A 15,072-nucleotide genomic window follows, 5' to 3' on the forward strand; every position below is an offset into this window, starting at 1 on the left:
TTAAGATGATAAATAGGTGCGCGTTTCACAGTAAAACTAAGACTTACAAATGACAAATTCTAGTTTCTGTAACTTCTACACAGCAATACCTCTAGTGTGTCTTTTTTTTTTTTTTTTTGACAGGCAGAGTGGACAGTGAGAGAGAGAGACAGAGAGGAAGGTCTTCCTTTATGCCGTTGGTTCACCCTCCAATGGCCGCTGCGGACAGCGCATCTCGCTGATCCGACGCCAGGAGCCAGGTGCTTCTCCTGGTCTCCCTTGCGGGTGCAGGGCCCAAGCAGTAGGGCCATCCTCCACTGCCTTCCCGGGCCATAGCAGAGAGCTGGCCTGGAAGAGGGGCAACCGGGATAGAATCCGGCGCCCCAACCGGGACTAGAACCCGGTGTGCCGGCGCCGCAAGGCGGAGGATTAGCCTGTTAAGCCAAGGCGCCGGCCTAGCGTGTCATTTTAAAAGCCTTGGTCTTAACTTAGACTCTTAAGGATTTGGAAATTGACAGGACTGTATATGTATATATACATATACATATATATGTATATATGCATAAAACGGACATTTTTTAATTTTTATTTTTCACACTTTTCGTCTCTTAAATCAAGATCATGGTTCCAGATTTAAGTCAGCTGCAATATATGAAAACATTTTTAAACAGTGTATTTAGGCATCAGTTTTCTTTAAATAAAGTATTTTACCATATCATATTTTTAATACATTTTGGTGTGAAAAGCATTCCTGCCTTTTCTTTGATTATCTCGTGTAAATACAGAATTTGGTCCATCATTCTCTTGACTGGTAAAGTATTCACCCTAGAGTTTATGTAATTCCTGGTGTATGTCATTAAGAGAGTATAATGTGATAATAAATTACTGTGCTTGTTAGTTGCCAATTGGGAATGATTTTATATACTCAGCAAGAAGGTGTTTCTTTATATTTATTATTAAGCATGAAATTTGAAAACAAAATTTTCCACTGTTGCTGTTGTCTTAAGAAATAGATTAAGCAGATAAATAATTTTATATTTGGTGCTAGGTTTAAATTTCTTGAGAATTACTAGTGCCTGTGTTTTGTGGCCACTGGAGGTCAGTATCGCCCTAGCATTTTTTCACTGTCCTTCACGTGGGCACTGGCCTGTTTTCAGTCCTTCCATACTTTAAAATTTCCTGCATCCATTTCCAAAAATTCTTCCAAGAAGTAAATAAAAACATAAAGACAAAGCACCAGAAAATGGATAAAGTCATTAGAGATATTGTATGATTTGTTTATTAATGAATTTGCTTTTTTTGAATTTTCATTGATAATTATAAAACAGGTGAAATCCATTTAGATATGGTACATATGTTTGGCAAGGCATGAGTATAATTTCTTAACTTTTTTAGTTATTCTAAAATTTTTAATGACATTTAATATTGGTTCTTTTTTTATGGGATATAATGCAATGTTTCAACACATATACAGCATAAACTGATCAAACCAGGCAACTAGCTTTTCCATTTTCTTATCTTTTGTGTTTAGAAACCACAAGCTCCTCTCTCCTAGTTTTTTATATCACATGTTGTGTGGATTATAGTTCCTCATATAACTCATAATAGAAATTACTAATTCAATCTATGTTGATCCAGTCTTCTTTTATTTCTTCTACCCTGCAGTATCTCCAGTCTCTACTAATCAGTGTATTTTTTTAGCTTCCACATATAAGAGAAAACAAGTACATTTGAGCTTCTCTGTATCTTACTTCAACCTGTATGTAGTTCTAGCAATTTTTATGCAAATCGCAGGATTTTTTTTCTTGATGAATAATAATCCACTTAGTGTGCAGTTACCACATTTTCTTTATTCATTCATCCATTGATGGACATATCTTGGCTACTGTGAATGGTGTTTCAATGAACAATAATCTTGGGAATGCAGATATCACCTTCATATTCTAGTTTCATTTCTTATATACCCAGAAGTGAGATAGCTGAGTCATATGACAGATCTTAGTTTTTATGAAGACCCTCCATACTGCAGAATGGCCGCACAAATATGCATTCCCACTGACAGTGCATGAGATTCTCTTTTCTTCACCATTCTCACTAGTGTCTGTAAACTTTTTTGTCCTTTTCATAATAGCCATTTTAACTAGAGTCAACTACTTATCTCACTGTGGTTTTGATTTGCATTTCCCTGATGACTAGTGATGTTGAACTTTTTTTTAAATGTATTTGTTAGCTATTTGTATTTCTTCTTTTGAGAAGTTATTTGTTTAGATTCATGTCTATTTCCTGGATTTTTTGTTCCTTATATATCCTGGATATTAATCTTTTAATAGACGCATAACTTGCAGATATTTTCTTCCATTCTACTGGTTGTCTTTTTATTCAGTTGATTATTGCTTTTGATGTACTGAACTTCTTAGCCTGAATTAATCCCACTTGCTTAAATTTTATATGTTATTGTGAATGGGATTGCTGTTATAATTTTTCAGTGAGTTTATTACTGGTTTGTAACAATGATGATTTTGCAGTTTACTGAATTTGCCAGTTTTAAGTCTCGTAGTAGATTGAGTTTATTGTGTGTTGAATCATTCCATTTACTATTAAGATTGTTCTTCAGAAATACGATCATGTGAATAGTCACGGCTGCAAAGTAAGGAAGGCCCATCAAAGTAGGTGGTGGCTAGTGCTTCATCCATCCAGAGAGGTCCAAGTGCCTCTGGAAACTTTGGTGGTGATCACAGAGGTAGTTTTGGTGGCAATGACAGCTTTGGTTGTGGGGGAAATCTTGGTGGTCACAGTGGCTGTGGTAACAGTGGGGATGCTTACAATGGGTGGAATGTAATGAGGGAAGCAATTTCAGAGGTGGTGGAAGCTACAGTGATTTTGGCAATTACAACAATCAGTCTTCAAATTTTAGAGGAAACTTCGAAGGCAGAAGCTCTGATTCCTATGGTGGTAGAAACCAATATTTTCCCAAACCATGAAATCAAGATGGCGTGGTCAGTTACAGCAGCAGCAGTTTCTATGGCAAGGGCAGGTTTTAATAATTTCCAGTCAACAAAGTTTAGGAGGAGTGGCAAGCCAGAGAAGTGACAGGGAAGCGATAGGTTACAACAGATTTGTGAACTTATTAAAGCACAAGGCCTATCTGCTACAAAGAAGACATGTTTTAGACAGTACTCATGTATATAGGAAAAAAAAACAAACTTGACTCTACTGGAGACTAATTGTGTAAAAGGTTTAATAGTTTTTAGTTTCTATTCTGTGGAAAGTATAAAGGGTTCCAACCAAGGGTTTTAATGTTTTTTTTTTTTTCTGTTTTCACACTCACGCTGGTGATTGCTAAATGTAATAGTCTGGTCATGATGTAGATAAATGTCTTTCTAAGAACATCTTGGCTGGCACCACGGCTCAATAGGCTAATCCTCCGCCTGCGGTGCCGGCACACCAGATTCTAGTCCCGGTCAGGGTGCCAGATTCTGTCCCGGTTGCCCCTCTTCCAGGCCAGCTCTCTGCTGTGGCCCAGGAGTGCAGTGGAGGATGGCCCAAGTGCTTGGGCCCTGCACCCACATGGGAGACCAGAAGCACCTGGCTCCTGCCTTCAGATCAGCACGGTGCGCCAGCTGCAGCGGCCATTGGGGGGTGAACCAATGGCAAAGGAAGACCTTTCTCTCTCTCTCTCACTGTCCACTCTGCCTGTCAAAAAAAAAAAAGAACATCTTGTCACTTTCACATAGGGAAATTTTTTCACCTTTTCCATTTGTGTGCATTTTATGTTTTCTTCTTGCCTAATTTCTTTGGTTGAAACTTTTACTACTACACTGAATCTAAGAGTGAGAATGAACATTCTTGTCTGATTCTAGATGTAAGAGGAAATAGTTTGTTATTCCTATTTAATACAATGTCAACCTGCACTTATACTATATAGCCTTTATTATGTTAAGCTTATGGTCTTTATATACCTAATTTGTTCAGGGTTTTTTATCATAAATGGACATGGAATTTTATCAATTGTGTTTTCTGTACCTATTAAGGTCAGATGATTTTTATCCTTTATAATATTGACAATATAAATTACATTTATTGATTTGTATTAGGTTGAACCATCCCTGCATTCCTGGGATAAATTCCATTTGATGAATGATCATTTTGATGTATTGTTGGATTCAATTTGCAAGTATTTGTTGATATATATATTCATCAGGGATATGGGACTATGGTTTATTGTTGTGGCCTTGTTTGGTTTTGGAATCAAGGTAACGTTACCCTTGTGGATTGAATTTGGAAAAGTTCTCTTTCAATGTTTTGGAATAGTTTAAGAATTGGTGTTAGTTCTTCCTTAAAAGTTTGGTAGAACTCTAGGCAGTGATGCTATCTAGTCATGGAATTTTCTTTATGGCAAAGACCCATGAAATCATTTGGTCTGGCCCTGCCAAGGCACCTGAAGGCAGGACTTGAAATTCAGTCAATCTGTAGCAGGCTAAGTTGATAATTTTGTATGCCCTTGGGAAGAAAAAAAAAGGAGGGGGGGGTCAAAACCCCTGGTAACTAAAGGCTTATCAATTTTATCTTTTCAAAAATTAACTCATCATTAACCTTTTGTATTTCTTTTCTATGTCTTTATCTGGTCTTTGGTATTTATTTCCTTCTCCTAATTTTGGGTTTGTCACTGTTTTCTAAAATCTTGATATACTATTAAGTTATTTGATACCTGTTTTTAATGTAGTTGCTTATTATTATGAAGGATTCAGCATAAGTTTCAATATGTTTTCACTTTCATTAGTTTCGAGGCATTTTAAAATTTTCCTTTTGAATTCTTCAATAGGATGTTGTTCAGTCACGTATTTTTATAATTTCTGGAGTGCTTTGTTGAATTTTATTCCATTGTCATCAGAAAGGATACATATGATTTTTGTTGTTAAAAATTGAGGCTTATTTTGTGTCCTAATAGGCTATCCTAGGCACTGTTAGATGAGCTGGGGTGAAAAGAATGTGTATTCTATAGTTGTTGGGTAGAATGTTCTGTAAATATCTGTCAGTTCCATTTGATCAAAAATATATCTTAACTCAGATGTTTGTTGAATTTTTTTTGTCTCAGTGATCTTTCCATTGATGAAAGGGAGTGAAGTGCCCTACTAAAATTATATTGGAGGTTGTTCACCCTTTAGATCTAATGTTTGTTTTATAAAATTGGGTGTTCCAGCATTATATACATTACATTTACAGTTACCCTATAATCTTTGTTAATTTATCTCTTAACTATTATATAACGGTCTTCTTTGTCTCCTTTTATGGTTTTGTCTTAAAGCCCATTTTGTCCAATATATGTACAACTTTTCCTGCCAGCTTTTAGCTTCCATTTTCATAGGAGTCCTTTTTATCCATACTTTGACCTCTGTCTGTCTGTCTTTACTGGTGAAATTAGTTTCTTGAAGGCAGCCTTCTACTTGTGTTTTTTCAATTTATTTAGTCTATGCCTTTTATATTCAAAGTAATATTGATAAGTAATGACATAGTTCTACTTTTTAAAATTACTTCTTTTGATTTTAAATATCCCTTGTTCTTTTCCTACTGGGGTTTATCCTTTCAGGCTTTCGTGATGTTGGTTGTTTATTTATTTATTGGCTTCTGTATATAGGACTTATTTAGTATCTTTTGTAAAACCAATATGGGATAGAATTCAGCAATTTTTTCTTGTTTTGGAAAGTCTGTTTTTCCTTCATTTATGAATGATTGCTTTGTTGGGTATAGCATTATTCGTTGGCAGTTTGTTTTAGAACTAGAAATATATCTATACATTTGCTTCTGGTCTGTAACAAATCTACTGTTCACATAACAGGGACTTCCTTAAAGGTGACTTGGTGCTTTGCTCTTGTAGCTTTTAGAATTATCTTTGTCTTAAGCTTTTGACAGTTTGACTATATATATATATATATATATATATATATATATATATATATTGTGGTGAGGTTCTTTTCAGTTTGTATCTTTATGGCATTCTATGGTACTCCTTACTTGGATGTTCATATCTTTGCCAAGACTAGAGAAGTTTTCAGTTACTGTTTGATTGAATAGATTGTATATGCCTTTTGTCAGCTCTTCAGCAATTCCACTGATTAGTCAGCATTGTCTTTTAAAAAAGATTTATTTTAAAAAATACTAAATAACTTAAGTGGATCTTGATGTTCTTTTTATCTAATGAAATCTAGTCAGGACTCTCAATTAGAATCCATTTAAAATATCTTGTTACTCAGAATACTTGACTATATGAGGCAATTGGAATCTTCCTTTAAATTCTGAAAGTCCTAGACAAATCTACTCAATCCGTATGAACTCACTTTGATGTCTTCTAAAAAATAATGCCAAAATGAAGAGTCCTTTTCCTTACTTTGAATGAAAATACTACTCTTTTCTCTTGCCATTTGTTCATGTTTTCTAGGTAGCTTAATTGTCCTTGAAACACCTTTCTGCACCTGTAAAGTTTCTAATTAGGACTCATATTGAGATTTGTTGGCATATGGAAGAATGCCTTTACTTTTGGTACCAGATTATATACCCTCAAAGTGCACAGTCCTACCGATAGGACACATTTTCTAGTCTAAATTCCTGCTTTTGTATTTCTTACTGTTATTTCACATAATGGTGTACTTATAAATATGTGGGACACATACAGTTATTTGCATTTTATTAATGAGACTACGATAAGAAATATAATCAGAAAACATGGAATAGAAACATTTCTCCATATTCTTCCCAGTAAGTACAATTTAAAACCCTGGATATTACATATGAATATGTAGCATATAAGAGGACTTTGAAAAGTAAAAAGGACTTGAAACTAAAGGAATGGCATGATGAGTAGTCACCTGAATTTTCTTTTTTGTTTTTATATACTAGACTAGGTGCTGGAGAATCTGGAGTGTCAGTGGGCATTAATAAAAACAAATAGAACATCTTCCTATTAATGCAAAGAACCAGGAAAGGGACTGCTTTCAATGTAGAAACCTTTTACAGGGTAGCCACTCTCTTCCAGCCAAATACCATTGCAAAAAAAGAACTGCAGTCCCATGGCTACCAGCCAAGGTCAAGAGGGCAGCCTATGCTTCCACCCTCTTTCTTTCTTAAAGATTTTATTTGAGAGGCATAGTTACAGAGAGAGGGAGAGGCAGAAAGCTCTTGCATCTGCAGGTTTACTCCTGAAATGGCCACAATGGCTGGGCCAATCTGAAGCCCAGGAGCTTTTTTACGGGTTTCCCACACAGGTGCTGAGGCCCGAGTACTTGGGCCATTTTCTACTGCTCTCCTAGGCCATAGCAGAGAGCTGGATTGGAAGAAGAGCAGCTGGGACATGAACTGGCACCCATATGGGGTTCCCAGCTCCAAAGGCAGAGGCTTAGCCTTCTATATACCACAGCACTGGACCCCTCCACCCTCTTGTAAACATATGGCAGCACTGCTTCTCCAATCCTTCACCCTCTGCTGGGGTGGTACCAGGAAAGGCTGGCTAAGGAGCTTAGGGTTTCTACCACTTCACAGAGGCAGTGAGTCTTACCACCAGTGTCAGTGAAGGCCACATGGGGAACAGTAATAAGATATATCCACCCTGTCTCAGCTAGATTTTGTTAATGGAGATTTACTGGGAACTTAAACTCCCACCTCCTCCTGTAATAGCCTCTAATTGCATGAGGCTGGGAGGTGGTTAAGTGGGGACCCTTAACCTCTTCTGACAGGAATGATATGACACACTGTACACTTCCCCTCCTTGTACATTTCAGGAAAAGCTTACTAAAATAAGATCAGATCTATAATATTCCAACGTAATACCCTAAATGTCCAAGATACAGCTGAAATTCACTGATCATACCAAGAAACAGGAAGATCGTAAGCTGAATGAGAAAAGGTGACCAAAGACACAGACAATAAGATAACACAAATCTTGGAATTTGCTGCAAGGATGTTTAAGCAGCTACCATAAAAATGGTGCAAGGGGGGCCAGTGTTGTGGCCTAGCAGGTTAAGTTTCCACCTGCAATGCCAGCAACCCATATCAGAACACGGATTTGAGTCCTGGCTGTTCCACTTCCTGTCCAGCTCCTTGCTAATGGCCTGGGAAAAGCAGCAGGAGATGGCCCAAGTGTGAGCCCCTGCATCCTGGTTTTGGCCTGGCCCAGCCCTGACCATAGCAGCCATCAGATGGAAAATCTGTCTGTCTGTAAATCTGCCTTTCAAATAAATGTCTTTAAGAAAACATAGAATTCATGTGCAGAAGTATGAAATTAGACTCCTACCTTACACGAAAATTCACTCAAAATGGATGAAATACCTAAATCTACAACCCCGTGCCATCAAATCATTAGAGAACTTGGGGAAACTCCAAGACACTGGCATAGGCAAAGACTTCTTGTACAGGTAATCAAAGCCACAATTGATAAATGGGATTATACCAAGGTGAGAAGCTTCTGAACTGCAAAAGAAACACTCAGCAAAATGAAGAGGCAACCAACAGAAGGAGAGAAAATATTTGTAAGCTATGCAGTTGATACAAGGTTAACATCCAGAATCTATAAAGAGCTCAAGAAATTCAACAGCAAAATAAACAATCCAGTTAAGAAATGGACAATGGACTTGAACAGAAACTTTTCAAGAGAACAAACTCAAATGGCCAACAGGCACTTGAAAATATGCTCAGGATCACTAGCCGCCAGGGAAATGCAAATCAAAACCCCAATGAAGTTTCCCCTCACTCCAGTTAGAATGGCTCTCATACAGAAATCAACAAACAACAAATGCTGGCAAGGAAGTGGGGAAACAGGTACCCTAATTCACTGTAAACTGGTGCAGCCACTATGGAAGACAGTATGGAGAAACCTCAGAAATCTCAATATAGACCTACGTATATGATCCAGTCATCCCCCTCCTGGGAATTTACCCAAACCAAAGGAAATCAGCATCTGAAAGAATTATCTGTATCCCCATGTTCATTGCAGCACAAATTCACAATAGCTGAGATATGGAATCAACCCAGATGTCCATCAACTGTTGACTAGATAAAGAAATTATGGAATAGTACTCAGCGGAAAAAAAAAAATCCTATCTTTTCCACAAAATGGATGCAAATGGAAACCATCATACTTAGTAAAAATAAGCCATTCCCAAAAGACAGATATCATGTTTTCTCTGATCCAAGGTAACTAATAGATTACCTAAAATGTAATGTATTAGAGTAAAGTGGACATTGAGATTTGATGATTGTTTACAGACCTCATGTCTTCCTTTAAGGAACAGTGTTTTGTTTTTTTTTTTTTCTTTATACTATTTGTTGAACTCTTTGACTTAGTGTAGCATTAACTTTACTATCAGTAAGTAAGTTGAAAATTTATCTTTGTAAAAATTAAGAGTAGGAATGGGAGAGGGATGAGGAAGAAGGGTTAGAGCATGGGCTGGAGGGAGGGTAGGGTAGGAAGTATCACTGTGTTGCTAAATCTGTATATGTGAAATACATGAAACTTTTATAACTAAATAAAATTAAAAAAAAAACAAGGAAGTGACAAAAAAGATATAAAAATTAAATGCAAATTTTAAAACTGAAAAACTTAATAAGCAAAGAAATAAGCTGGCACCGCGGCTCACTTGGCTAATCCTCCACCTGCGGCGCCGGCACCCCGGATTCTAGTCTTGGTTGGGGCACTGGATTCTGTTCCAGTTGCTCCTCTTGTCCAGCTCTCTGCTGTGGCCCAGGTTCTTGGGCCCTGTACCGGCATGGAAGACCAGGAGGAAGCACTTGACTCCTGGCTTTGGATCGGTGTGGTGTGCTGGCCATAGCAGCCATTTGGAGGGTGAACCAACAGAAGGAAGACCTGTATCTCTGTCTCTCTCTCTAACTCTGCCTGTCAAAAAAAAAGAAAACTCTGTGGGTAGACTCAATAGCGGAATCAAGAGTATGAAAACAAAACAGAAAACTCTGTCAACTTGAAGATAGAATAAAAGTTCCCTAAACTCAGAACAAAGATACAACTTATCAGAGAGGGGAAATAAAAGCACTGTCATGGACAGACATATGGTGCCAGAGCAGATCAAGAGGGGAAAAAAAGAAAAGCATTGTGGTGTAACAAGTTAAACTGATGCTCCCATATCAGAGTTCAGGTTCCAGTTCTAAAGCTACTCTGCTTTATAACAGCTTCTGGATAATATACCTGGGACAGCAATAGAAAATAGCCCAAGTTCTTGGGCTCTGTCACCCAGGTGAGAGCTCAAGACAGAGTTTCTGGCTCCTGGCTTCAGTCTAGCCCAGCTGTGGGTGTTGTAGCCATTTGGGAAGTGAACCAGTAGATGGAAGATCTCTGTTTTTCCTTCTCTCTTGCTCTGCCTTTCACATACATATATAATTTTTCTAAGCTATCCATAAAAACCATAGCTGAAATGTTCCCAAATTTGGCAAACAATGTAACCTACACATTCAAGCTGAGAAAACGTCAAATGGGATAAACTCAAAAGAAATCCAGCCAAGTTACATTATAACCTTCTGAAAACTGAAGACTAAGAAAATAATCTTGGAAGTGGTGAGAAAAAGGGTATTTATGGGGAAAACTTTGAATAACGAAATATCAAAGGTCAGAAAAATGGCAAAATATTTTCAAGTTCTGATAGAGTAATCCAGAACCCTGTATACAGTGAAACTATCCTTCAAGAAGAAAAAAAAATGGAGTCAAGATATGCTTAGGTAAAGGAAAACTATGGGAATTTGTCACTAGCAAAACTACCCTAAAAGAAACCAGCTAAACAAAATTTCTGAAGCATGAAGAAAATAAAGAAATCTTGGAACATCAGTAGGAAGAAAAAACAACAGTAACAATGCAGAGTATGATCCAGGATATAACACTGCATTTATTTCTTGTCTCCTTACTGTATGTGTGGAATTTTTTGGTCTTTACTTGAGCATACATTTCAGCAAGCTCCCAGGTGGCTTTAGATGGAGGAATTTGAGATCCACTGCAGTTCTAAAGTCAGTAGCAGATACAGAGCATACCTCATTGACTCTTTAAGCAGCATGCTGACTCAGGGAATCTTTTCTTGGCTGGGGGATAGCTTGAAATTTTCATCCAAAGTCACAAATCCTGCAAGGAAAAGAAGGCACACTCAGGGAATTCTGGAGAATTTAATAAAGCTGCTATTTGTAAAGGTGTACGCAGGATTAAGGAGATACTAAAACCACCAGGAACCACCAGGAGTCGAAAATTTTCATTATTCTTGGAAATGAATGTAGAGGATGTAGAGGCCACTCGGCTGGAACAGTGTGCTATAGACAATCATACAAACACCCAGTCCTGCTAGAACCACAAGGCTCAGATGCTTGGAGGCAGTGGAGGAAAATACACCAGGAGGTTTTCACCTCCTAGCTCTGCTGGTCTTGCCACTGGTAGAAGTGAAATGGAAGGGAGATAGAGGGCAAAGAAGAACTGGATAGAGTGCCAGACCGTGATGGAAGACAAGAAGGGTGGAGAATGGATGTAGGGGTGAGCTTAAAGAGAGACTAACAAGCACAGTGACGGAGAGAGAACTTGATCCAGCTGTGTCTGGGTAACAAAGCCAAAACAAAACATTTTTCTCTCAAGTAGACTCCGTTCATTTTATGAAATTCTACCATATTTTAAAGAAACATTCTAAATATTTAAGTAACCAGTGCTGAGTTCAGTTTCCTCTTCACAAGGCCACTTTGCACCCGAGTAGGCACATATTAGTTGTGATTTCATGTGTAAAATTTCTAGTGTGGTATTTCTGGTCAGGAAGTTTATGATGTTAAAGATTTTCAAGGTTTGCAGAAGATCATTTTTAAAGAACCTAAGTCAAAAGATGCCTTCCCCTCGATCTGTTAGTAGGCTGGCCATTCAGGCCTTCAACACAAGATGGCTGACTCTCGGTCCATTCAAATGTATAAATCACTAAATAGTGACTGTTTATTTCCTGTTGCAGAGAACATCATGGGAGCGCCATGCAGCCCTCTGTCAAAGATAACAGTGGCAGCCATGGCTCTCCTATTAGTGGAAAACTAGAAGGCATCTTCTTCAGCTGCAGCACTGAATTCAATACTGGGAAGCCACCCCAGGATTCACCTTATGGAAGATACAGGTTTGAAATTGCAGCAGAAAAACTTTTTAACCCCAATACTAACTTATACTTTGGGGACTTCTACTGTATGTACACTGCTTATCATTATGTGATTCTTGTTATTGCCCCTGTGGGATCACCAGGAGATGAATTTTGTAAGCAGCGTCTTCCTCAGCTCAATTCCAAGGATAATAAGTTTTTGACCTGTACAGAAGAAGATGGGTTGCTGGTCTACCACCATGCCCAGGATGTCATTTTAGAAGTCATTTACACTGACCCTGTGGATCTTTCTCTGGGTACCGTAGCAGAAATCACTGGTCATCAGCTCATGAGTTTGTCTACTGCAAATGCCAAGAAAGATCCCAGCTGCAAAACCTGTAACATCAGTGTTGGACGTTAATGCCCCCTTTTCTTATTCTTACTCAGCCCTTTTTCTTCCCTTAGGAGAGTCAATCTACTCTTGTCCATTTTCATTACCAGATGTTTCCACTGAAGCATGCACATGCCGCTATCACCAAATGCCAACTATCACTTTCCAAATTTCATTCAGAACCATTTTAGTGTTTCCTATTTCCCACCCTTCCCACCACTTTCAATGATGAAATAGCCTAAGTTCTCCTTCTGACACTTTATTTGCCTAGATGCTGCAATTTTTTTTTGTTTATGCCAAACATAACAAAACAATTATATAGACTGCTTTAGCAAAATACAAAATAATGGCTTATAAATGGTGTTTAAATATGCATTCATTTTAATCTACTGAACAAATATTGGGATAAGTCCAAATCGCATGAAAGGGTGTAATTGCAGCATGAGTGAAACCTAGAATTGTCAGCACTTCCAACTTGTTGTTTGACAGTGTTATTTATGTTATTTATATTAGCTAACAGGAAACAACTACTGTATTTCAAACATAATAAATATAATAGAAAAATATTTTATTTGCATTGTTGTATAAAATATTTACAGTCATACAGAATATAGTTACATTTTAATAGCAATTGTATACTTGTCACAAAACCATTTCTCTTATCGAAGATGTAATTTGTAAACCTCAAATAGCTGTGTATCTGTCCTGTTACAAGTAGATGACTTCAATTAAACAAATTTATGGGCATTATTCCGATTCATAAAAGTTAAAAAAAAAATCAGGTGAATACAGAGAAAACAACAAGCCTCTGAATTAGTCTGCTTCTGAAACAGTAATTTTCCTATCCAAACAATGTGAAAATGTGAGTTTCTTCATGCTTGAAAACTACAGAAAACAGAAACTTAACATGGTTGGTACATGAGAGAATGTCAACTTTTTACAAAAACAAAAAACATGCTTCAGTACAAAATAATAAAACAAGATACACTAAAGTTTATGAAACAAATAATATATTCTGCCTTCTTTTCTAAGGTGTCATGGCAAACAGTTTCCAAACCTTTCATTTAGTACAGGATGAAGAATAACTATAGGTAATGAGAAAGTGTTCAACTTTTACAAAGTAGACCTTGGAACATTAAGAAAAATGCATCTTCCCAATGGAAAAATAGTTGTTTAATCTTAGATATAGTAAAGAAAAACATCAGCAGTAATACTATGGTCACATTAGATTCTATACTGCAGATACATCTATCCAAAATACCAATTTTAAAATTTTAATACAGTATTTTAATATAAATATCTATCAATTTTAGACAAAGATAATTCACAAAGTACATGCTATCAGAATGAACTTTGGTAACAAGAAATGTAAAATTTCAAATTACAGATAAAATAATTGCTATTTTTATATAGAAATAAAAAATTAGCATGACACATTCTAGTATATTTTAGGGTACTGAGAGCCTAGCAGACTTAAGGGACAAGGTAGTAGGTATTTTATCACTTAAAAATCTACTAAAAGTTTTAAGTAAATTTCTTCCTTGCTAGTTGAATTCCTCCCTACATGACAAGCAGAATTCCTTTTCCTCTTCTCCCTGGTTTTAAAAAATTATGCTCTCCACTTATCAACCTATATAATCTTTGGACAGTATATAAACTTTCTGTAACAGGTAGCTTGGCTATGTATTACACTGATTTCATTAGATTATTTTGCATTCATTATATTCACAATTACCCCTTGGCATGGAGAAGACTGCATTTTTACCAATTAGAGTTACTTGTTCTATTTTCCCTCATCCAAATCCTTCCTCAAATATAATTTAATTGCATTTGTTATTCCTTCTTAAAAACAGTTAATACTATCACTAAAGTGCTTCCATTTTCAGTATGTCAAAGCTGCTTGCAACAATGGCAGAGGAAGATAAGCTTGACTTTATTGTAAGTGAAAAGATCATAAACATTTCCTGAACCTCAAATAGTTTTGGCTACATCTTGCTTGCTGATGAGGACCTCTAATAATCTCAGTTTGGCTTTTATGTGCTTGTATTCATAGTACTCATCTGCCATTGGAATCCTGTCTTCCTTTTGTGGACTTCTGTAAAACAGAAAATACAGTCTGTTAGTTCATAATGAATACATCCATTCATTATTTTTTATAATTTGTAGTGAGAAAGTACAGAGTGACAGCTTCTACTTGAGTTTTGCATCATATTGTCCTCCCCCTCCCTTTCACCTTCGTTCACTCCCTCTTCCAAATAACAGTATCCTTGGAGAACATGAATGTCATATGTGTTTTTGCAAATACGGGGTCCTGTGCTTAGACATATAACAACGAGACACGGGGAAAAAAAACCTAAAGAGGAAAAAAGACAAAGGCACTGAACTTTCAGGACATTGCTTGTCCAGTCATCATCATTACTGTACAGAGTCCCATGCCTATGTAGAATATTCAGCCCTTAAAGTGAGAGCTGCTAAAAAGATCAGCCTGAAAATGCTCAAGGAAAAAAAAAAGTTATCATAGAAATAATTTATGAATGTTTAGTGACAGAAAAACAATGGCTACCTTGGGAACTTGAAACATTTTCAAGTTTTCTTGTAATTAAGTCTTCCTCTATTAAATGT

At 36.9% G+C, this 15,072-nt stretch overlaps 2 protein-coding genes across 6 annotated transcripts in view; one reads left to right on the forward strand and one right to left on the reverse strand.

Moving 5' to 3' along the window:
• The window catches only part of PHYHIPL (phytanoyl-CoA 2-hydroxylase interacting protein like), a 65,753-nt gene extending 52,784 nt beyond the window's left edge, over positions 1-12,969 (forward strand). The window contains exon 5 of the mRNA XM_062214511.1: positions 11,946-12,969. Within this exon, the coding sequence (XP_062070495.1) occupies positions 11,946-12,480 (535 nt within the window). The 3' untranslated portion in view covers positions 12,481-12,969. The remainder of the gene's footprint in view (positions 1-11,945) is intronic.
• Positions 12,970-13,894: 925 nt separating this feature from the next.
• The window catches only part of FAM13C (family with sequence similarity 13 member C), a 121,440-nt gene continuing 120,262 nt past the window's right edge, over positions 13,895-15,072 (reverse strand). For all 5 annotated transcript variants that reach the window (XM_062214244.1, XM_062214243.1, XM_062214242.1 and 2 more), the window contains one exon: positions 13,895-14,545. In XM_062214244.1, the coding sequence (XP_062070228.1) occupies positions 14,422-14,545 (124 nt within the window). In that variant the 3' untranslated portion in view covers positions 13,895-14,421. The remainder of the gene's footprint in view (positions 14,546-15,072) is intronic.

Source organism: Lepus europaeus, chromosome 17 (assembly GCF_033115175.1).
Source record: "Lepus europaeus isolate LE1 chromosome 17, mLepTim1.pri, whole genome shotgun sequence".
Classification (NCBI taxonomy): Eukaryota; Metazoa; Chordata; class Mammalia; order Lagomorpha; family Leporidae; genus Lepus; species Lepus europaeus.